The 23,055-nt window shown below is 44.7% G+C and overlaps 1 protein-coding gene and 1 long non-coding RNA gene across 2 annotated transcripts in view; one reads left to right on the top strand and one right to left on the bottom strand.

Moving 5' to 3' along the window:
- The window catches only part of LOC120953835 (uncharacterized protein ZK757.2-like), a 30,792-nt gene extending 22,216 nt beyond the window's left edge, over positions 1-8,576 (bottom strand). Inside the window, exons 1-2 of the mRNA XM_040374132.2 lie at positions 6,911-8,576; positions 2,565-2,675 (exon numbers count right to left, since the gene is read on the bottom strand). Coding sequence (XP_040230066.1) covers positions 2,565-2,675; positions 6,911-6,971 — 172 coding nt within the window. The 5' untranslated portion in view covers positions 6,972-8,576. The remainder of the gene's footprint in view (positions 1-2,564; positions 2,676-6,910) is intronic.
- A 170-nt stretch (positions 8,577-8,746) lies between these two features.
- Positions 8,747-11,387, top strand: LOC125906874 (uncharacterized). Its single transcript, XR_007452187.1, has 2 exons — positions 8,747-10,243; positions 10,335-11,387. It is a non-coding gene; the product is annotated as an uncharacterized LOC125906874 (long non-coding RNA).
- The last annotated feature ends 11,668 nt before the right edge of the window (positions 11,388-23,055 follow it).

The following is a 23,055-nucleotide window of genomic DNA, read 5'->3' on the forward strand; positions in this document are numbered from 1 at the left end:
AGGGAAGGAAAGTGACGCGAAAAGTTGTCCGACCGGCCTTGAAACCGGATACGGCGGTAGCGGCGGCAGCGACGGTTGATTTTCTGGATGCCTGTATCTTGTCGTCATGCTCGCAGCATAAGCCGAACGCGCAACACAACACATCTATTCGGGTTTCTTGCTTGACCCGCTCTCTGGACTTGTGTTTTTTCTTCACCGTTCCCCAACGACTTTCTCGTTTGTTTTTTCCCCTCAACCGTGGCGTGCGCTTGCATTTGTGTGTATTTAATATGTGTGAATATACACACCGCACACACACACACAAGCGCGCGCGCACAAGAAACAGGTGAAATCATTCCATGGAACGCAACCAGGAAGAAACGCATTTCCAGCCGGTTCGGGCAACATGAAAACCTTTGCCATGGTGGCAGATGATGCTTACCTAAAACACATATTGAGTGGTACCGCCCGAATCGATGATCAATCGGGCGGCACACAAACATTCTCCGTTACGGTCTGTCTGGTAGGACACACGTTGGATCTCTCGTACGGTTGTTGCCACGCTCGCTAATTACCCTCTTGGCGGGGGTGTATTTTTAGCCAAGCGCTCTAATTTTGTACATCCTTTTACCCGGACCACCGACCGAGATGGCTGCGTTGCTGCGTTGCGTCTCGGATCTCGTACGTTGCTGAAATATATTCGCCAGGATCAAGCGTGAAACACCTCACCAAGTAACATCTTCCCCAACAGTGACGCATTAATTGTGCAAAAAACAAATCTGCTTTCTCGCCTGCCCTAGCAGTGGAGTACATTCAGTTCGTACGGCGTCGTGGTCCATCCCATCCACGTGTGTTGTCATCGGAGCCGGGATGATGATGTCATGGCTGCCAGAGACTGACGCTCCAGCGTAAAATGTGACATTTTTATTGTACGTTTGTTTTGAGCGTTTTTTTCGTTTTTCAAAAAACGGCGAAGACGACCACTGGAACCCACCGACGCACTAGTCCGGAAGCAGGTGGGAGCGAGCAAGAGAAAAAAAACCTTTAAAATATCGGTTGCCATTTCGGGCAGGTCGGTGTGTTAGCTCGACTCCACATCAAGCCCCGCTTCTACTATAACTTCTTCTACTTCTACTTTGTGGTTAAAAAAGTCGAAACAAATACAAACAGAACGACAAACAACAGACAAAGGCAGCGCGGTTGAAGTAAATAACTTTGCACAAAAAGTATAGCTTGTCCGTCAATCTTTCTCGTGGCGATGAGTCAGATCGGACCCGTCTCCGCACGCTTTTCTAAAACATTGTTGAAAGCGCGCGTCTGCAAGATATTATACCCCACCGGGTGACAACGGTCTGATTGAGGTTTCTATACATAAAAATAAATAAATATATAAATGACAGCCAACACAGTGACATCATATTGTCCATCTGGTTTGTTCGTACACGCGATGATGAGACCACACCACCCGGTCAACCAACGGGATCATTGGGGACGGATTTGGCCGGAACACGCAATCCATCAATTGGATAATCGTCTACAGCCTAAGAAACGCACCGCCTTATCAACAGAACCGTCCAAACCGGCCCCGCACTCTCGGGGTCGGGTCGGTCGAGCGAGGACCGCATGATTGGTGTAATTTAAGTATCCCGCTCCCGGAGTCACAACAATTGCTGCACGTTACGCAACTGTTTAGCGCCTTTCGAACGACCGTTGCCACTATCGTTGCTTTGCGAGAGAGGTACCGGCTGTTTACCTCGGGCTAGGGGAAATCAGCATCCTCCTCTTCGTCACATCGTCCGAACATCAACGAGCCAGAGAGCAAAGGACTCTCCCCTTGCCGCGTTCGCAAGAAGCGGTGGCGAAAAGATTACGAAACCATGCAAATCTGCGACGTGCACACACGTCATCGGGCTGAAGAAAAACAAATCAACCCAAAAGGGGCGAACTTACGAGGCCGAAAGGCCATCTCGCTAGACCATTATCTGCAGACCCCGTTATCCGCCGCCACACCACCTTCATTGAAACGGCCAACGATGGTGATGGCACAAAAATGGGAAAAGAACCACAAAATAAAATAAAATAGTACACACATTGCTCGGGTTTGTTTTGACATGACACCGGGTGGCTGTGTGGATGATGGCTCCCATGATCCGGCACTTGACGTCATAACACACACCAAACAAGCACACAACAATCACTACGCGTTTGGCAGATTACAAGTGTCAAATGGCTGCAGTCAACTAATGGTGTTGTGTTGCGCCGCTTTGTATACGTTACATTTGTTGTGGTTTGTTGTGTATATTCTCGGCGCGTCATCGCTGGCTTTATTTTGCGATCGCGATCGGGGATGCACTCAAGACCCTTCCCGTCTCCTCCTCTCCCCCCACCTCTTCCATTCCCCAACATCCTTTCTGTTCCATTGTTGAAGGGAATGGACTTTTGTGTGAATGGAAATGGTTTTCCTCCAGATACTATCTGCCAGCCGGGCACCAGATGTCGATCGCATCTCACGTTTCCCCAAAAGCCCCATTCCCGCTGTCGGCATTCGGAGCATTCATTCAATCGTAGCAGAACTCAAAACTTACCATACGCTACCGCAGGACTAGAGCAGCTGCGCGCCAGAGGAACTCGGGTGCTGGAGGCAATGGATGAATCATCGCAACTATCTTTGTGCCGTTTGTGCTGACCGTGGATGGCTGCCGATCGGTGATGAAAAGAGACAGAATAGGAAAGAAATAGAACAAATTAAAAGAGACGAAAACAAACGGAAGCAAAACAAACCGGAAAGCGAAAGTTTATTTGCAACACACAGCAGAGCGTACAACATCAAGGGGCGCGATTTTTTAGTTTTCTCCCTCTCCGTCATGGTCGGTGGTGAATTTATGTTCTTCTCGCCAGTCTTTTTATCCATCTAAGCTGAAGCTGATGGGAGAGTGATCAACGTGATCGCTGGAGCATGGCCATTTATGCTTCACGGCTCTGTAGCGTTCGGTTGATCGGTATGCTGCGGCGTTTAGCAGCAATTATTTGCTTCTGTTCGGATTCTTCGCAACCACCGTCACGGAGAAATCACACACTAGCCTGCACACTGCCATGCCAGGTGTGTGTACCTGGACTAGCTTTTGGAAGCGTTGCACACACAGCATAAAACAATTGCGGGATGGCGAAACCCACACCAGCATGGTATCTACCTCTCCCCGAGCACACGATCGTCGATCGATCGGCGGCCCGCTCAGGCGTGAAACCTTTAAAGGTCGTTCAAATGCCGCCAGGAAGATGGAATTGAGGCGCGAGAGCTGAGAGCATTCCCGCTCGCGGCCCAGTTTGCGCGTGTAGGCAAACCTCCGATCTTCTCCGAGCCCGTACCAAACTGGTTCTCTCGCACAGGCACACCGAGGCCCACAGTTGCTGCTTGCAAAGGAATGCGCCCCCTGTGGGCTGGTGGTGGTAGTTTGTCAGTGAGCTGGCGCACTTTCCAGCCAGAAAAGTCGTGACTACAGCAAGGCGGTAGTTTGGTTCGTTGGGGCAGCAGTTTGTCTGCTTTTTTTCGCCCCTCTTCGGTAACTGATCGCTTACTACAGGCCTGTGGTCTAACTGTTTTTTTTTCTTCTGGATTCCTTTAGATTGAAAGTGTTCATACCCGCTGTTGCTCACACAAATCACAAATCGGAATATTTTTTACAGCGAACTGGACGAACAGAAAGAGCTGCTACGAAGTAGCATGAATGCTTAGTGTACTCGCTTTATCTTTCAGTTTTCAATAAATACACAGAGGGCCACAAATCTCACGCGGATTCTCCCTCCGAAACCGGCAACAACCAAAACCATGAGTCATGCCGTACTGAGCCTGTGTTGAAATGCGTAGATCGTGAGGCAATTTCACCACTTGAGAGGAAAGGTGGGCGGAAGGTTCGTAGCATAAACAGACCGTACCGAATCGTCGGTCGAAAGTTTAAGAGATGGCGGGAAGGTGGCCGCACTGGAGGTCAAAGTGTGTTGCCCGAATAGAAGCTCGTCGATACACGGCGCTCACAGTTCGAGCGAGCTGATTCCAACAGTCCGAATGGTCGTGCTGCGGGGCCATAGGCAGACGTACAGTGCGCGAGCGCAGACAGCTGAAAATAAATCCTCTTTATTGCTACACTTCGTTTCATCATTAGCAAATCGAGCGTAAATCAGCGTGATTTATGTGCGAAACAGTAAAACGGATCAGCTTTCTGATTCATTCCCGCTTGTCTCTGTGTTTGAGGCTACTCAGTGCGCGGCTACTAACCTTTCCGATTCGGAAAACTTGTTAGTGGGCCGGTTACCGCATCAATTAGTGTAACGTCCCCTAGAAATACACCCGCAATGACCCGTCCATCCAATCTGATCTACACTCTTCCCTCTTCCCATGTGAGTGTATGTGTGTGTGTTGGCGTCCTTGCTTTGGGGATAGCGCGGAAAAGATGGATTAGAGTTTAAAAATAGTCCCGCAAGAAGGTCCCACCGCCTGCATCATTCCTTTCGATCAATTCACGATCGTGCCGCAGCAAGCAGCGCGGAGACCAGTTGCCTCAGACAGCCAGCGCTCCATCTGTTCACCACAGACGGCACGGCTCGACTGGGATCCGAAAGACCCATCACACGCAGCAACCCATTCGTCTCGTAGCTTTCTCTTCCATTCCCTGGGATCGTCCCCAGTAATGTGAATCCGTGGACAGAGCGGGCGGTGGATACGCGGATGCGGATTATTTTCATCCCGCTTCATACGTCCACACACACGCACAGAAACACACATAGCATCTTTACTGGTCGTTCTTTTTCTTCCCATTTTGCGGTTAGGATCAAGATCGTGCGATAGTAAAGTGCACGCGAACTCGTGCACGAAACTCTTTCCCGGTTTCATTCCCACCACATACAAACCCGCCCGCTCGTGGCGTGTGCTCTTTCTGCGATGTTCGAGACACACTACCCCTGGCGTACGGCCAACGGGTGATGACTCATCTTCGAAATCGAAATTGGCCAGCAGGGGGGAAGAGGTTGTATCTTGAATAGCGCAACGCTATTCGCTGCTATTTCTAGACATCAAAAATGCTTCTGCTCTTAGGTGCTCTTGCGGCGGCTCGACCCCACCGCAGGAGGGCTCCCTTTATTTACCACCCAGTGATTCCCGCTCTCCTCCCCCTCGTGCCCGTCATGATTTCCTTGCTAATGGTGATTGGTGTGTCCCGCTCTTTAGATTGGCCTGCTCACGGTTCGTAGGAACCTGCGGAAATGAAGCTCTAGTCAACGGACAACGAACTGACAAACTGGTGTGAGTTCACTGGCAGACAAATGTATCATTAGCAGTGGCCACAAACTGTACTTCAAGAATGTTTTGACGTTTGTTTTGTAGAAGAGGTTTTGGATCAAATTAGTATTGCTTTTTCATTTTAATCTCTTTCAATATTGTTCAATTTATGCAATTTTGTGGCTAATGTTATTTTTCCAAACTGGGAGTTTTGAAGCATTGTGGCGAAAAATACACGTTAACCTTTATAAATTATTCTCCAACCCAACCCAACCCGTATCGTTTCGATGCCTTGTAATTGTGTCAAAATACAGGAAAAGAAACTATTTCTGGTGCTATCCCTATGCTCGCTGGGTGGGTTTCAATCTGCGAGAGAAGGGTAAATGTGGTGGTATTACTAACCGCAAATAGTTACTACCATTACCTCGCAACCTTTCGCGTCTTACAGCCCTGTTCGTGCAGGATTGTTGTTGTTGTTGTTGTTATGTTTTGGTGGTTGGGTATGTGTCGCACCGACCCCATCCTGCCCCATCTGCCCGTTTCAACCGTCGCCATCAAAACACGCTCGCCGTGGAACCTTCTGCGGTATTCTTTATCCATCCATTTCATCTTCACGATCGAGACCATTGCCGTCGTCGTCGTCATCGTCGCAGTGATGATTCATTGCGGGTTGTCGGTGGAATGTCAAACTTATTTGCGCCCGACATGCCATGTATTAAAAAACCGACAAACGTGAAGGTTGGTGACACTCGTGCTTACCTGCACACCTTGCGAGCGAAGTATTAGATTTTGTTTCGCTTTCGATTGCGGAACAAGAGTGCAGAGTTTAGCGAATTTTGAAACTACAATTGGTAGTATTTTAAGCAAAATGTAAACATATTTGAATTCTAAATTAAATACCATTTGAACTCTTCTGCAAGGAATCGCTTATTCGGAGAATGCATTCAACACATCAGTCAGCATCTTCGATTGTTACAACTTATGCAGTCGTCGAACGCGCTGAACCTCGTGTTCGATTCTTCGATGGCAGCGGGCATAAGACCGGGAAGTGCCCGCGAGGGATGGAGAATTCGCGGTAAACGCACATTCAGCAATTTCCGCACCAGAAAGCTCGCAACCCAGAGTGCCCAGAGAGCAAAGCGGGACGACATTGCCGCCGCCACGTTTCTTGGTACTTCATTTCTCGGAGCTGTCGATGAAATACTTCGCCGACCCGGAGGATGAATCGTTATGATTTGTTCCAAGAATTGAGCGCTGCAGCACTGCATATTAGATTACATTGTATAGATAGTGGCTTAAAAGAGTGCGTAGTTGCTTCTCGGTGGCAATTTTGATAATCTTTGTGGATTATCTTACCCATCATAAAGCAAATTAAAATAAATAGTCTTTAATCCTCAGCCAATGACATACGCGTCTTCCGCTGTGATCAACCCACTCACCATTGTTTTCAACGTGAAATTCAAACACATCGTTAGCAGGTTTCACGAGTGTGATGAATTCAATGGCCCCCTAATCATCAATCAATGTTGACATTTGCTAACGAAACACACAATCATTAGAAACTTCCGCGTACTGTGTTTTTACGCGTGCTACGATAGCACCGAGGAAAAGCGTCCGGTCGAAGAAAAGCGCGTCAGTGATCTGTAGTATGTATCTTACCGTGTTTATCTGTCGGCATAAACCGTAGCATCAGGCAGGGCGATTTATGTTTCATTCTCATTTTGCTGGACGTTTTGAAGGGGTTGCTGGTGCTGCTGCTGCTGCGCCCGGTACTGCCCGGCGTGACGGATGAGGCTGCGCCCGCTGCTAGCGGTTCGTCGTCGTCGGCGTCACTCGGGCAGCTGGGTCCGGGGCGCCTGTCAGTTGCGGTGATTGTATTTATCTTTACACTTGATGGTCACCGGTGGGTGGACAAGGCACTACCAGGGGGTGGAACTAATGGCCCTAACAGGTGATCTTGAGAGAAACGGGGGAGAAGGGGGGAGGGGGAACTTTCACGTCACTATTCAACAAGAGCTTTAGGCACGTACACACATCCACACTTGGTCGATAAAACACCGAACTCACTCGCGGATGTCAAGAACAAGAACGAACTATTACCACGATGCGACATTCGCGACTTGGTAGATGCTCTTAGCCAGATCGCTTTGCGCAGCTTACGCAGCTTAACGAGCGCCAATTGTACGAAGAATAATGTGCCACCGAACGGTTTTACAACTGGGAGGCACTGGCGTTGATGCGATTTGCACACGACTACTAGCAGAACACGCAATAGCTGTTTTTTTCTTTTTCTTCTTGTTTTGCGTTACTCCTCTCTACACTAGATTGCCGACTTGCTCAAACCGAAATGAATCACACCTGCAGTATGCACTCGCGTGCGCTCATCATCATAAGAGAGCCTCGTTATGTAAGGTATTTTTTTCGCATACACCTCTCCTCTCACTCTTCCTCCCTCACTTGTATTCGCTGTTCTGCGAACTTGTTTGTTTCACGATCGAGGTTGTTAACGCAACAACCCAGTGCGGACACTAGAAGAAACTTGCTTCGTACTCTAGCCCTGGTTCACTGTGTATTCCATGCACGGGGCTACTGCTAAACCGCCAAGGGTTTGTGCTGTGTTTCGTCTTCCCCTACTGGATATGAACCTTACGACAGGGCAAACCAATCACTCTTTACACGCTTTTCTTACGGAAAGCAGCACTGCTCTATGGAAAATGCTTCAGCTGACGTGATTTAGCCGTGTTTCCGTTCGCCGTCTTCGCTACGATGATCCACTTCCACTGACACGACACACAATAGTGCGCGCGCCTACTTCGCAACCACTTGCCTATGGATGATGAAAACTGAATCACCACTGTGGTTCCAGCCCGCAAGCAGACGGCTATGAATCATCGGCGCACTTTTTGGGCTTTTTTTCTTCTTCCAGCAATCGATTCGTTCGATTACTCACTACACTCAAGCTTGTGTGACTCGTTCAACGCGGTGTTGATGACTTTCGGTGCACAACGCAGAACAATCCCGAGTGATGATGATAACACACGTCTTAGGCGAACACTTTATAGATGAACAGTAAGTCAAATATATATTTGTTTCCGCGCTGTCTCTCGGCTGGTGTTGCTGGTGTTTTGCTGGTAATCCAAAAAGGGAAGGCAAACTATACGGCTACGAGGACAACAGAACTGAGCGTCAACCAGAAAGCAGAAACCGAAGGTAGCCTGTTTGCTATAACATCCACCCAAACCGAAACGAGAAATCGAACCGAACGAACAAAATGTTACGGATCTCCGGTGGCGTTTAGGATCGACGCGGACGCTTGGTTTTTTGCGAATGAATGGAATGATTGTGTTGGCTTTTACGACGGCCAACGGGTGAAAAGTGAACCACACGCACACAGCTATACGCGGCACAGTGAGTGGTGACGTGAAGCATTCTGGTCAAAACCTATGTGAGTGTGTGTCCAATGTTAGGTGCGATTGAATTCATTGGAATTTTCTTTTATTTTGTAGAAATCGAACTTACTTCCACCTTTTTTAATAATGAACATAATAAACCTGTTACTATAATTTATTTACCACATTCACTAACCATTTATTGACGCTGTAGTGCTGAGAAAATATACGTATGAATTGTATTTATTTGTACGCATAATTGTGTGTAGCAAAAACTGAATACAATAACAAAACAGCAAAAATATTGCCATATTATAATGCCACGTACAAATCATATTTTGCACGCACGCTCACTGTCCAGCATGTGCTACGACTACGACGCACACAATCACAAACCATTGGAAGGGAAAGGAACGACCAACGGTGTAGTGTGACGTCATTGGAAGAAGAGTAGAAACGGTCGGGAGGGCGGAGGGAAGGACGACATCAATCAAATCGAGCTCTCTAATGCGATGCGTCGCACGTGTCGCGAGTGTGTAGGTCTCACGCATACGCTTGCACGCACACGCATACAAACAAACGTACGCGTACACACACACACACACACACACACACACACATACGGTTCGTTCGTTTCGTAAGCTGATGATAATTACATTGGTCCACAGCTGGTTTTAGCCGCAGAGAATAAGTAAACAATATTAAGAATAGAATTGCTTAAAAGGTCTGCGAATCAGCAGTATTTTTTCTAGCTTTATTGAACCTTTTGCGAGGCTGCATAGTTTCCCTGTCGATGTAGATTCCATTTGCATAACGATACACACTACTTGATTAGTGGGGTTTGGGATAGGAATACACACACACATACATTGGCTTGTTCGGACAGCTGCTTCGCGGGAGATGCTACCCAAAGAATGAAATCATCACACTTGCTCGTTCTGCCCAACGAGCCACGGAGCGTCGACCGAGCGAGAAAGCATATGCTGGTTTGGTACCCTGTGTAAGCCAAGTGTGCAATAGGTGAGTGTTTTGGATGTGTTGGTGTAAGAAAGATTTAATACAGGGAGTCTTCTACTGCATCAGGCGAGTAGAAACCTGTCCAAAAATCAATTTTAAGCTACCGTTTTACACTATTAATTAGGATTTTCTTGTGATTTTTATGGTGTTTTAAAACGTGACTGCTCGCAAACTACTTTCATCCATCGTTACCGCTATCGTCAGTAATAATGAAACTGAACGAATATTTGAATGATGCTCTCCTACCGTTTTACCTTTCTATTAAACACGCGTCTGAGTGTGTGTGTGCATTAGTGCTGTTTACATTCTATCGCAACACCACTACAACCGTACCGCGGTAACAGCTTTTGCACGTGTTGACAGCCCGCTCGCTGCTATGACTCATCTTGCCAGGCTCGGCCGCGCGCTTCCCGCCGCTCTTTCCGCCCTCTACTGCAACGTTCCACAAACATCGAGTGGCTATGGCGCAGCGCGTTCTGCAGCGCTTGCTTCAATGTGTGTCTGTTGGATTTCGATGTCACGAACTCGATTCGCCGTTTGCTTTCGTCACTTACCTTGCACTGGCTGGGGGTTGCAACGCGGGCTGGTTGGTTTCTTCTTTGCGCTTCGCGGCCACCGTCTAGCATTTCCTCCTTTATGTACACCGGTTGTCCATTTTTGCGTTTCTTTCTCTACAGTGTCTCACCCCCTGCTTATCCCTCTATCCGTGTCTGTATCGTGCCTGGCGGGCCTCCGCCGCATCGTTATGGCTGTCTGGATTCTCCAGAAGTAACCCCACCATCCACACACGGCTTTTTGGTTGGTTTGCAATGTTGTCTATTTCAATTCCCAGCAGTACCGGTAAGCAGTGGAATTTTACCGACAGAATCATCACGGAATCAAGCGGGCGGACGATAAACAAATGGTCGCTACACGTGACACCGCCGCTCAGGGTGCTGTGTTTCCCGCGCGGATGAATATCGATAAGCCCTCTCACCTGGGTCAAATCCAGCTCTTCATACATATTGCTATGTCATTTAGACAATCAGCACAGCAGAACAGTGATAAACAACCCGGCCCAAGCAGTCCAGCTCGGAAATGTCTTACTGGCCTCACGCCATGTGAGTAGCGGTTTGTGTTTCCTACAATCCAACTGTGGTGCTCGCCACGAGCAGCACAAAACTACCCACCAAAATGTAATTGAACGACTATAATCTGCTGACGCAAGCAGAAACCGTAATAAACCGACACGTTAGGTTGCAATTAGCTTCATTGAAGCTTCTGGTTTCATTCAAGTCCATTCAACACTTCGCTGCACACGCACGCAGCTACCATGGTCGGGGGGGCGTGGGCAATATCGTTTCTCATCCAGCGAGGCCATAGCTTAGCTGAGCTGCGGTTCGTGGCAGGTCATTGCATTATCAACTATCTGTAACGCTACCCGATTCTGCCGTGCCTGGTTCGTATGATTCATCGCTGAGGCGATGTCTGACAATCGAGCCGAATTCACTCTCGATTTGACGACGGAGGCTCGTCAAATGTGAAATGGTTGACGGTGCAGCAATATTGCAACCATCCTTTTCCGTTTCGTTTTGACCAGTAATGCATTACAATTTCATCACCATTGCAGCATCGTGGTTAGCGTCTGTTACTTATTCGGCTAATTTATAATTTGCTTTATCTTTTAGTATCCTTATGCTTGATGGTGAAATATAACAGATAAATATGGAATACTTGTTTTTGTAAGAATATCTTAACATGTGTTTCTAGATTTTTTGTTTCTACTTTTCTTTGTTACAATTTGCAATCTTTGATATTTATTTCCATTTACGTGTAATGGATGTTTCGTGTTTTAATTATTTAATGATACTACACACAATGTATGTGTGTTCTAAGAAGCAAAACAAAAACATAAATCCATCGTTATTTTGAATCCGATTGGTCTATGGCCTCGGTAGTATAAAAAAAACACAAGTAGTAACAAATTTTAGAGATTGTAAACAAAGCAGGAAGTGAATCATTTCACTTCAATTGCAATTCGTATATAACAAACACCAAATGCATCGCTGCGTTCATAACATTAACGATAGTAATTCTGATGATAATTTAACCATTTCAATGCCAGCAAATAAAACGCACGGAGTCAATGGACGACAAATTGCATATCGATCGCCATATGCAATAACGTCAGCAGTTCCGAACAATTCTCCCACTCGTCCAATCAACAATGCAATGTCATTGTTTCCGTCCAGTGGCTCACGCAGTAGCGGAAAAGCAGTTAGATATGTTTACCTGCGCTCAGCTAACGTCGATGACATAGCATGTACTTGTTCGGTTTCGTACAGGTACTTTGCTGGTTTGAACCCGTTCAGTACAGTCCGTTCCCGCGATACGCAGTACTCGAGTACTGTGGATTCGGAAACTCGCGGAGTTTCGATATTTGATGGATCTTTGAGTAAAACGTAATTAATTTAGTTTGCGTGCCTCCCAAATGTGTTGAAGATTGACTGATTAAAACTGGTTGTGCACAGGATCATTCCGCAATCACACGTCTTGTATTTATTTTCGTACCTACACGGTAAATGTCATTTCTAGCTCATAATTTGCTGAATACGGAACACGGCTATTAATAGCAGGACCTTGTTTGGCTTTGTGCTATCGGGTTGGAGCATTTAGCGACCTGTGTGCCAATTAATGTAAGATAAATTAACCTTCTCGCAAAGGAGCACATACGCCACCCAGCTTATCGGAGAACGGAGGAAATGCGGTGTTATCAAAAGCCGCCTCAAACGTTCGAGGCGAATGATAAAAATAAAACTTTTCATTCTCTTATCATGCCCGGTGGAAAGTTCTTTTAAATCGATGACTTCACCTGTGCCTTTCGATTGCTTGTGGTTTGTGGCGCGCTGTAAGCTTCATACGCGTGACGTTATCTTTCGGCAACGATGAAATGGTAGTTTTGTGATGTTTAAAGTGCAACCGTTTGCACAAACCGTTGTGTAGATTCCGGATTCGAGACAAACAAGGATGGTTACTAATCAAATTTTTTTCGCGTCTTCACATCAACAATACCTTTGCCTCTTTTTGAGTATAGGTACATTTCACATCGTCGCTACCCTGGAATGATGATCCTATTTCCTAGAATTTATAAGCGTCATCCTTTACCTGTGATAGTCGTTGCCTGCCGAATACGCCTTTTTTGGGAAAAGACATGTATTACTTTTCCTATGTCGCTACCTTTTCGTGCTGGTATATTTCAACACTTCAGGACAATTAGGGGATCCTAACAGTAGCAAGGTGCTATCCGTTGTTCGGCGGCATGATCCTTGTCTGCGCATGGCTCATGGTACTTAACAAAGAAAGCGAAACGAACAGGAATGGGTAAAAAAGTGGTAAAATTTTTGCACAAGATGCTAGACAAAAAATCACCAGTCAGTCAGTTTTACCGCAATCTTTTCTTGCTGCTAGCAAACATCCGGTGACCAAACATCTCGAGAGGCGACGGAGGCGTTTAGTGTTGGGATGGCATGGGATGGTAAACAGCTGCTTTGGCCAGGAGCCACAAGCCCTCCAATTGATGAAGCATGCTCGATAAGATATCGCTAGCTCTAGCTCTATGTTTGGATTCAGTATTCAAACAGTAACTAATTTTGTTTAGTTTAGTTTTGCTACGTTGCCCGATTTTTCTCATGCGGTTAGTGAAATGTAATGAAATTGTAATTAAATTAAAGCAAATTTTTGATAAACCCTTCATTCTTTGGAATTATACTGTTATGTTTTTATATCCTTACTTAATTGTTATTACATCTATAAGGGGGAAGCGGGGCAAAATGGACCAGTTAAGTATTTTGATCTGTAACTTATTGGTTAAACCACTTTTCACTGTTATGTTGACGGCAATGGACACTTTAACGTCTTACTCATGAAAAAAAATAAGTATACGCATTAATAACAAATATATATGTTTAAAATGACTTTAAAAAATCAACATCAAAAGTCGTGAAAATGTATTGTGTGGGGTAAAATGATCTTGCTGTGGGGCAAAATGGTCTTACACGAAAAGTCAAAATACATGAATGGTTTAAGCTCTTGCATCTTGGTAGAATTGTGAGAGTAGAGATTTATGTATAGTATTTCAGTGATTTGTTGAATTATAATTTATTAAAATACTGGAATATTTTAATAGTTCACGTATTGTCAGTAATTTTTCTTGTCGATGTGGTATGTATACCACTCGATTGGGTATGTTCGATCCACTCGATATGTTCGATCCACTGCAGGTTTCGTGGATAATAAAGTGAATATTATAAGAAACTTTCTATAGAAATTTTACAATGGATAGAAATATTCGATCCGTCCTACGGGTATCTGCATTTTGCTTGATCAAACCCGCTATTCACCTACTAGCCAACGTATGAATTTCTTATATTGCTAAATAATAAGGGGAAGAAGTCCATTACAAACATTTCCATAACATGAATTCCATTACAAGCATTTGTAGCATCCACCATTGTAGATCTTACTTACATAACATACAGGACATGGATTCTAATGTCGTCATCGAAGCTCGGTTTATTTGGTTTTAGCATCACGTGTATCCATACTTGGTCGAGGATCTGGGTAATCCGAAGCTACTTTAGATAGTGTGCGCAAGAACCGTTTACGGGTTGATGATCCGGCTTTACCGTCTTTCGACCCACCAGCCGTAATCGCACACACGGCTTTTCTCGCCATCGGAGAGCAATAAAAGTTTCGGACTAGACGCATTTCGGCTTCGAAATACTTCACAGATGATGTCATATGAGATGCCCCGGCTACCGGCTACGATGAACCTCGGATGACTAACGGGTACAAGAGCAGTCTCATTGGCAACTAACCATCTGTGTGATCGATCGAAGTGTGTGCTTTACGAATTTGTCAATAAATTCTAGACTGTCAGCATCGCAAAGTAAAAGCCGGGAGGATTTTTTGAAACTATCGAAGGGAAAAAGAAACGATGCGTAAAAGGGGTTTCCTTTTCGAAAAGGTACCACAGACGGAAATCTCTTTTTTACCGGAAGCACACATCAGGGGTCGGTAGGGGATTAATACAATCAAGGAGAAAACCAAGGATTATTCATAGCACTGGTGCACTTGGCCCGTGTTGGCTTCGTGATTCACTAAAAACGACGATTGTTGGTGACAAAGAACAGACCGATTCTAGTGATGTTCGGAATGTATCTCTTACCGATGCTGGCAAGTCCGAGTCATACGTATTGCGTCGTTTTACTTTGTTTACTTGACCACACTCGGTGGGACCTTGGGTGGCCGGGAAACGCTTCCTTAAAAGGGGGTCATATGGTTTCGGCTGGGGGAGCGCGATGACGCTGTTCTGCGGTGCCGTAGTAAATTTATGACCCCACACTTTGTGGCCATCGTTGGTTGGTTAAGAAATCGGGAAATGCTTTCTATGTTAGTCGTTGCTCGCCAGATATGACGCAATTGTTTGTAACATGATGAACGAATGCTAGAAGAGACGATCTGGTGATATGTTCTTGATCGTGTGATTCCTAGGTTCTGGAATGCTTCGACGTACTTCCGCCTGGCAGACACAACGGAACAAACGCTAATGTGCATCTTTCTCCTATGACTCAGCTGTTACTAATCACCGGAAAGGTTGACGAGAGACATCGGTTCTGAACAGACGCATCGGAATGCGTTTGGTGGCGGGCGGAAAACAGTGGCAGTGCCAGTGGCAAACGACTTTACCGGGTGGTGTTGTAAATGCCTTCGAACCCATAGTTCACAGCCGACAAATGTGGATCTGATTCATTGAGAAGAATGATTTGCCACGGTTGGGTGGGCTGGGCGTGCTAGCGCTGAGCCGTTCAGTATGGCCCTTTCGAACGATGCGGTGTGAAAATGTCTGGCAACATTTGACATTTCGGTGGAAAGGCGTTAATGTCGATTTGTTTATGCGTTCGATTTGCTTTGATGTTTGAAATGTTTCTGTTTAGAGTGAAAATAGGGGCGTGCTCTTGCATTGCGGTAGTTTGATTTGATGTCGTTGTGATTCACGATAAAAATGAACCTTACGAATTATTGGTTACGAAAAGCGTGCGGTACGATCAGGCCGTATAATATTTCAGTTAGCAGGATTAATATTAACAGGACCTTAATATTAACATAGAACAAATAAACGTTATTTAACGTTGCCTTTTTTAAACTAGGCCCATTTTACTTGTGGACAGGATAGGCAAAAGCTTTATCTTGATAACTTTATTTTCAGAATGAAGTTGTTATAACTAGATAACTTAATATATACGAAATATTTCAACACGTTACCTTTGAGGAAATTGATATATATATATAGATAGTCAGTCCTACGTATGACGGCACGGTCCATTTGGGGATTGAACCCATGACGGGCATGTTGTTAAGTCGTACGAGTTGACGACTGTACTACGAGATCGGCTATATATATATATATATATATATATATATATATATATATATATATATATATATATATATATATATATATATATATATATATATATATATATATATATATATATATATATATATATATATATATATATATATATATATATATATATATATATATATATATATATATATACACACATATATATATATATATATATATATATATATATATATATATATATATATATATATATATATATATATATATATTCAATATATATATACAACAATATATATATATATATATATATATATTCTTGATCCAAGTTGCTGAACTAACTAGCAAACTAACTAGCGCTAGTACTAAAAGCAGTTGAAACGTACTATGGCCTTTAAAAACATCCATTTAACGATTTTCCACACGTTGACATTTATTTTTATCGAGATATTTTTTATTGTCTTTTAATTGTTGAAATTTATTTTTAAACATAGTTTAAATAGCAGTGGAGTGATTTCTTTTAACAAAATGAAATTTATTTGAAATAAATTTAATATGTTGTGCAAAAATATTTATAAATGATATAATTATATCATTCAACATATTTGCGTGAAAAAAGCAATCATACACACATACTGCATTCACAATACTCCGGTTCATTATGTTAATCGTATGCTTCCAACTGTTTGGCTTCCTGGTTTCAGCGCAATGGTAAACCAGTCACGGTAATGCCGACTCTAAAACACCGAACACCGAGTGCATCCTCATGAAGTGAAAGTATAGACATGAGTACCGGCAACGGGCACAACTGTCTGCAAGCATCCTTGAGGTGCTACACTTGAAGGTGAAACATACCATGTGCCGCCATTCCGTGTCTGTTTATGGAAATGGTTCTGTGAGCTCTCGTGCTTCTTGTGTTTAACTGCCTCCCGACTTCAGCGGTAAACAACGACCTTCCGCCTCTGTTGATCTGCCGGGCCGGAAGACTGAGCGCAAGAGAGCAGAGTCGTAGAGCCGTAGACAGATCGGCACAGATTTAACCGGGGCCCGAACATGCGCCATCCCGAGCCATGACTCATTGTGAGGGAAGCGGGTGGCCGTTCGTTTGCTTTCCATTTCGGTTCGATGCGCATGAGCTGCGTTGTAGCATCGGTGCGAACCACTCAGACATCTCGGCCCAAAGCACCTATGCTTTTGTTTCTGTTGCTGGTTGTTTGTGGGATTGAAAATAAACGCACGCAAAAGCATCGAAAGATTGATCCGGCATCGGTGCCGGCATCGTGCATCAGCTGCCTTTGGCGTTTGCTGTGCTTCATGATTGATTAGCACCGAACCGAATGGCCGTTGGAGTAGCACGTCCATTGCCCGCTCCCAGCCGTATACAGTCGGACGGAGGATTTACTGCCGTTCGCCGGACAGTCGAAAGAATTTCGTCTTGCGCAAACGGCCCATAGTCGCCGAGAGTGGGAGATGTACGCAACTAGAAGGACAAAGCGTGTGAATCATGCACGTTTTCGTCGGTTTGTTGCTTGACACCTTTCACGGTCGGACGTATTTCATCGCTAACCGCTGGCCGCTTAACCCTTCGGTAAAACGCAACGAAAGTTTTGGTTGGAAATTGTTTAATAACACTACAAAAAATCATGATTAATAGTTTGATATGTGTTTTTTTACATCTGTTTTTTTTTACAACAATTAAGACACATGTTAGGTTTTTGGATTCAAACAAAAATTTAGATTTCAAACTAGTTCCAAATGTTATGTACATTCATTAGCAGTTATTGTGTAGAATAGATCGATAAGAATAGAATGTTTAGAATAGATAAGATAAGTTAAAATAGCTTACCATTCCCTGAATTTACATAGAAGAGTTAATCAGGTATCAGAATTGGTGCGGATATTTGCCAAGCCCCAAAAAGGTGGAGCCCTGAGCTACAAGTATTTGCCCGTCACCGTGATTCCAGCACACGCGACACACGATCACGGAGCATACAGGAAAACGAGCGTGCAGATCGTTCGACGGTGCACGGGGGCAAAGTCAAACCCTTCTGCCAGGAGCTGCAGGCAGTTGGGTTGACACAGTTGGGCAAAAGTGGGCTATATCAAAAGCGACCCAATAGAAAATGCCATCCAGAGGGTGTAAACACAACGGCCACGATCATGCAATTGTTCCCAAAAGGGTCTAGCAAAAGGGTCGGACAATCGGGGACGGGGACAACGCGGTCAGTATTAGATCATCCTGCTGCTCATTACTCATAGCCCGTGTCTCATTATCTGTCAGGCGGAATTTATTTGCTTTATTTTCGTTTGCTCCCAGCAGTCGTCCTGTTGTATTCGTTTCAGTCTTCGAGCGTGAAACCACCCTCGAAAGGTACATATTTAACTGCACGAGCGACGATTGCGAAGCGATCGTCAACGCTCTCAAGGATTATTCTTTGTTGGTTTGCATGTGAGTCACCGCCCCTTGTGACGTGTGGCTGCTGGTGCGGCTCGACCCAAGGATGGAGTGTATCGGCGTCAGTAAAGTTAATTACTTCTGTATTTTTAGTATTCTTGCATCCGATTTTGCTGCCATCTGAGGCAGCTTGCTGGGTATACCCGCTGAGGTTATGGAAATAATTGTTGTAATTGGATAGAATTGCAAGTGATTCCATCATGATTCAATCGTATTTCAAAGATGCCGACCAATGCCCAAAACACGCTCGTTTGTGGCGGATTAGCACGAACGCTCATTTCTTTGTTAGTGTGCTTAGTTCGGGTGCATTTAAGTTGAGATCATAATTAGATCATTGTTTAGTTTACTCAGGCGATTCCCTTAATGACTGGACGGGGCTTGTTTCAGCACGGAACTGTTTGGTTGCTGTAAGACTGGAGATCAGCATACATCACGATTGCTGTGACGTGGATGAAACTCTGTGTTGGGATAGGACACGAATCGTCATCATACTGCGCATATTATTACAAGTAACTGTTTACGTTAACTATCCTCTGCAATGTTAGAGAAAACAATAAAAGATAAGAATATATTTTATTTGCTCAAGCTAACCATACCCACAGAACAGTAGTAGGAGTGAGTCACATTTGTCTTACGATGTTCTAGGTGTAAACGCGTACAGTCGAGTAATCCGTTTACCCTACGATTGGTTTTAACATGACAAGTACAACGGCGAACACGTAAACATACTGCGCATGCTGACAGCACAGCCATTCGAAGCCAAAATTGGGACATTTGCCGAACGCGGTAAAATGTTCGCACCTGTTCGACGCCGATCGTGATCGAGTCGGCGGTCCTGGTTGCTTGGGTGCGTTGTTATGACTAATTCACCTGTGGAGGAGGTAAATCACGGAGCGATGCACCTTTTACGGGTCACCGAAGGGTCGCGCCAGTTTCGTGGCCCGGCATTACCGTATGCGTTACACACGGGTACAATGTTCGATGTGCACCGGGGGTTACATCGATGACTAACCGGCGTGGCGCTTGGACTAATGGATATTCAGGTCAGCACGGACTGAATATTTGACGATCGTTGTAAAATCGTTCAAAGGCAGAGCGTCAGAGTGACGTTTGTTTATTTCGTTTGCTTTGTTTGTCATCCTGTAGCGTTTAAGGTGTAGACTGTTGCAAAGATCTTGTCTGCTCTGGCAAGGATGCATACGATGTTTGCTGTGAAGTAGTCCAAGACGAATGTCCCTGTCCGGCCGGTATGACAACAATGGGTGGTTGTGTCAAGTTCCGCACCTGTCACCGACGACGATCGCGCGTTAATCACACGCTCACACTCACTCCCCAGCAGGGGGTGACACGATGGGTGGTGGTTTGGTACGGTTTGCTAATTTTAACACACCTCGAAGCACCCCTTCCTCATTTAATCGCTTTTCTGACGACATTTACATAAAGGAAGGAAACAGAAATCACCCAGAAAAGAAGCGCAAATTACCCCCCTTTCGCCTCCCCTTCTGCTGAAACATTCTACAGCTGTTGCCACTAATGCCCGCTCGCTAGAACTACCACTGTCTGATGTCCGGCTGAGCACAAATTAAGAAACGAAAGGTGTCAATGCGTACCGCAGCCACAACACGCCGCCCGGTAACGCTCGAGCGTACTTGTGTGACAGAATTTTATTGGTCTTGGCAGTGAGTAGGATTTAAAGTAATCCTAGCATTTGTTAAGCCGTTACCAATTCGCGGAAAAGGAGTTAGTAGCCTATAAAAAGAAAGAGAGTAGTAAATTGTGCGGCCACTCGGTCCACCGAATGGCAAAGAATGACGGTCCGGTTTAAATCACAAACCCATCACATGCCCTGGCCACCTGTACACGGTTGGCTGTCGAAAATGGCATCATCAAACATCCTGATACGGAACGAACTAGACAGGCGTAAAGATAAAGGTTTATGTGTTAAAAACGATGAGCTGTACGCATAACTTCCGCCAAGCTCATTAGTAATGCATCCCCTGTGCTCTCGCCCATGGCACGCCAGTAATTTCTTTGATCTTTTCAGCAGTGACTCAGAACGAACTGCTACTGGATCGTGTCACCGATGGCTCAGTGTGTTGGAATGTTGGAAAGAAGTTGTCGAATGTGTCTGGAAGGGAGTATTAGTGAGGCAAATATAAACGGAGAATTGTGTGTTTACAACTGCAATTTAAAGATTTCATTAACTTTAAGCTTAATTTCAGTGCGGTATCATAAAATGATTGTTTCTTTAGATGGAATCGGTTCGGACTTGTATGTGAAACATGATACAACTCTTTAATGCACCTTGGGATACATTAAAACACGTCCTTGTTTACCATTTTTTCGTGCAGGTACTCGAATCTAATTCTAGCTTTGAGGCTAAAATAATCTAGGCTGAAAATCGAAGGCTAGTTTTGTGTGTGGTTTTGTATGAAGTCTTAACATGGCATTAGCCATCAAACTGTCAAACTCCATATAAAAAGCTTGCAAGTTTCGTGAAAGGCCCCTGAGATAAATTATTCCGATTAATCAAAGGTTTTTATTGATACTTTAAAGGGTTATATTACTCATTTACCTGGGTTATTTGTTGATTCAAATAACTTATTCATCCTCTATTTGGCGTAAATATTCTACGTGGACATGCCGGTATGTACAGATTTTCGAGATTTTTTCAGTACCATGCACGCGGATAGTCAGTACTTGATATGGGAAGACGGCTCATATGATGCTTGAACCCACGACGGGCATGTTGTTTTGTCGTGCGAATTGCCGACTGTACGACGAGACCGTCCCGAAACTGAATCAAATAACTAATGAATATTAAAATAATAAATCACGCTTAATTTGGTATGATATGGTTATTGAATTTTACATTTAACACAAGTGGAGATGAAAATATATCTCCCACCATAGGGCATTACATTGCCACACACATACACTAATATTGTCAGCCATACTACTCAACTTCCCGTAGTTGGCACGGAAGAAGGTGCGCAACACGCAAATGATCCAACGCTTGTAGCATAAAAAGTGCACACCTTGCTGCGCACCTTCTCTACCGACAGGCAGGCGCCTGCTTTGCGATTCGAGTTGTGCTTCCTAATAGCAAGCGATCGGTTCCATCGAGTCCACAGATGACCATGAACGTGTCATACTCACACACACACACATTCACACAGCAGAGGGTGGCATGATGGAGAATGGTACGAAAAAAAGGGTGTGCGTACGGCGAAGGAATTGACGATAAGTAAGAAGTCTCGCACGATGACTCAGGTCTGGCCAACCAACTAGCTCAGGCTCAAATGACCTTTTCGCGGAAGTGCTGGAGTGCGTTTGGACAAACGGCTCCAAGCGCCAAGGACGCTTTGCCAGGACTGGTTTGCACGGCTTTCTGTGACGAGCCCTAAATTACCTTCCGTAAGAGGGGTGCGTATGGGCTCGGCGAATAGTGTGGTATCACCACGGGACGACGGAAGCAATTTCGAGAGCAACGATCCCGGCGGTATAATGCACGATTAAACAAGGTGTCCACTGGTGAAGGTCATCTCGTCGCGGAGAGGCTCGAGTGGGTTGCAATAAGGAAATCTTTATCTCCAATCGCTTGACGTACCTCTCCTCCATAGGTTGAGTTATTGGGGGGAGGGGCGACACAATAGAGTGGTTTTATCTGGTGGCAGATGGATGGAAAGCTTCTCTTTTGTAACTCACCGATCAAGTAGGCAACGTTCAAACAATCCTTGCTGCGAAATACGCGGAAGCATACTATCATAGAAACGAAAAGCGTGAATCATGCGTGTCACTTTCGGAGCGGAAGGTATTGTGCGCATTTTTCATGTGTGATAGGACCATGGAAAATGCGCTTACGATCTTCTTTCAATACTATCATCTGAAATGATGGTGAATCAGCCATGCTGGTCGATGTTAGCGATGGCCATAAAATTTGGAATTCTCGTTTTGCTGACCGTTGGTCCGGGAAATACCGTACGCAAACATCCTCCAAGCCTCTCATCTTCGATGTGTCTATTGTTGTACGCTTTAATGGGATTTTACCTTTTTTGAAATGGTCGTCCGGTTAATTGAGTACGGGTCTCAAGTGGATTTTGTATCAGAACAGACAAAAAAAGCTCCGAGCTCTGCTTCTGTAGCCATGTATTGTGGTGGGAAATAAAAAATGTTACCTTAAGCTCGCCCATAAGCTTGAAATCGATCAAAAAACAAGGCATGGTTCTGAAGGGGAGAGAGACAAAAACTGATTATTGTTGCTGTAAGCGATCGGGTTATCCTTAAGGCTATTCGTAGAGTTCCTTCCATTAAGGAAAAGGTCCAAGCTTGAATGCATATGTAAATGAGTAGCGAATAAATCATTATTTTACAGTGCTGACATTATTCATATATTTGAAGCATTCACTTTCAACAGTGAAGTATAAAAAGTAGAATGTAGAACTAATTTTCATTAATTTTATTTTAGCTCGAATATCTGTAGAACGTTTATAAATCGCTGAGCTAATGCAATAAACTACATGTTCAAATTGAGACT

This window comes from Anopheles coluzzii, chromosome 2 (assembly GCF_943734685.1).
Source record: "Anopheles coluzzii chromosome 2, AcolN3, whole genome shotgun sequence".
Taxonomy (NCBI): domain Eukaryota; kingdom Metazoa; phylum Arthropoda; class Insecta; order Diptera; family Culicidae; genus Anopheles; species Anopheles coluzzii.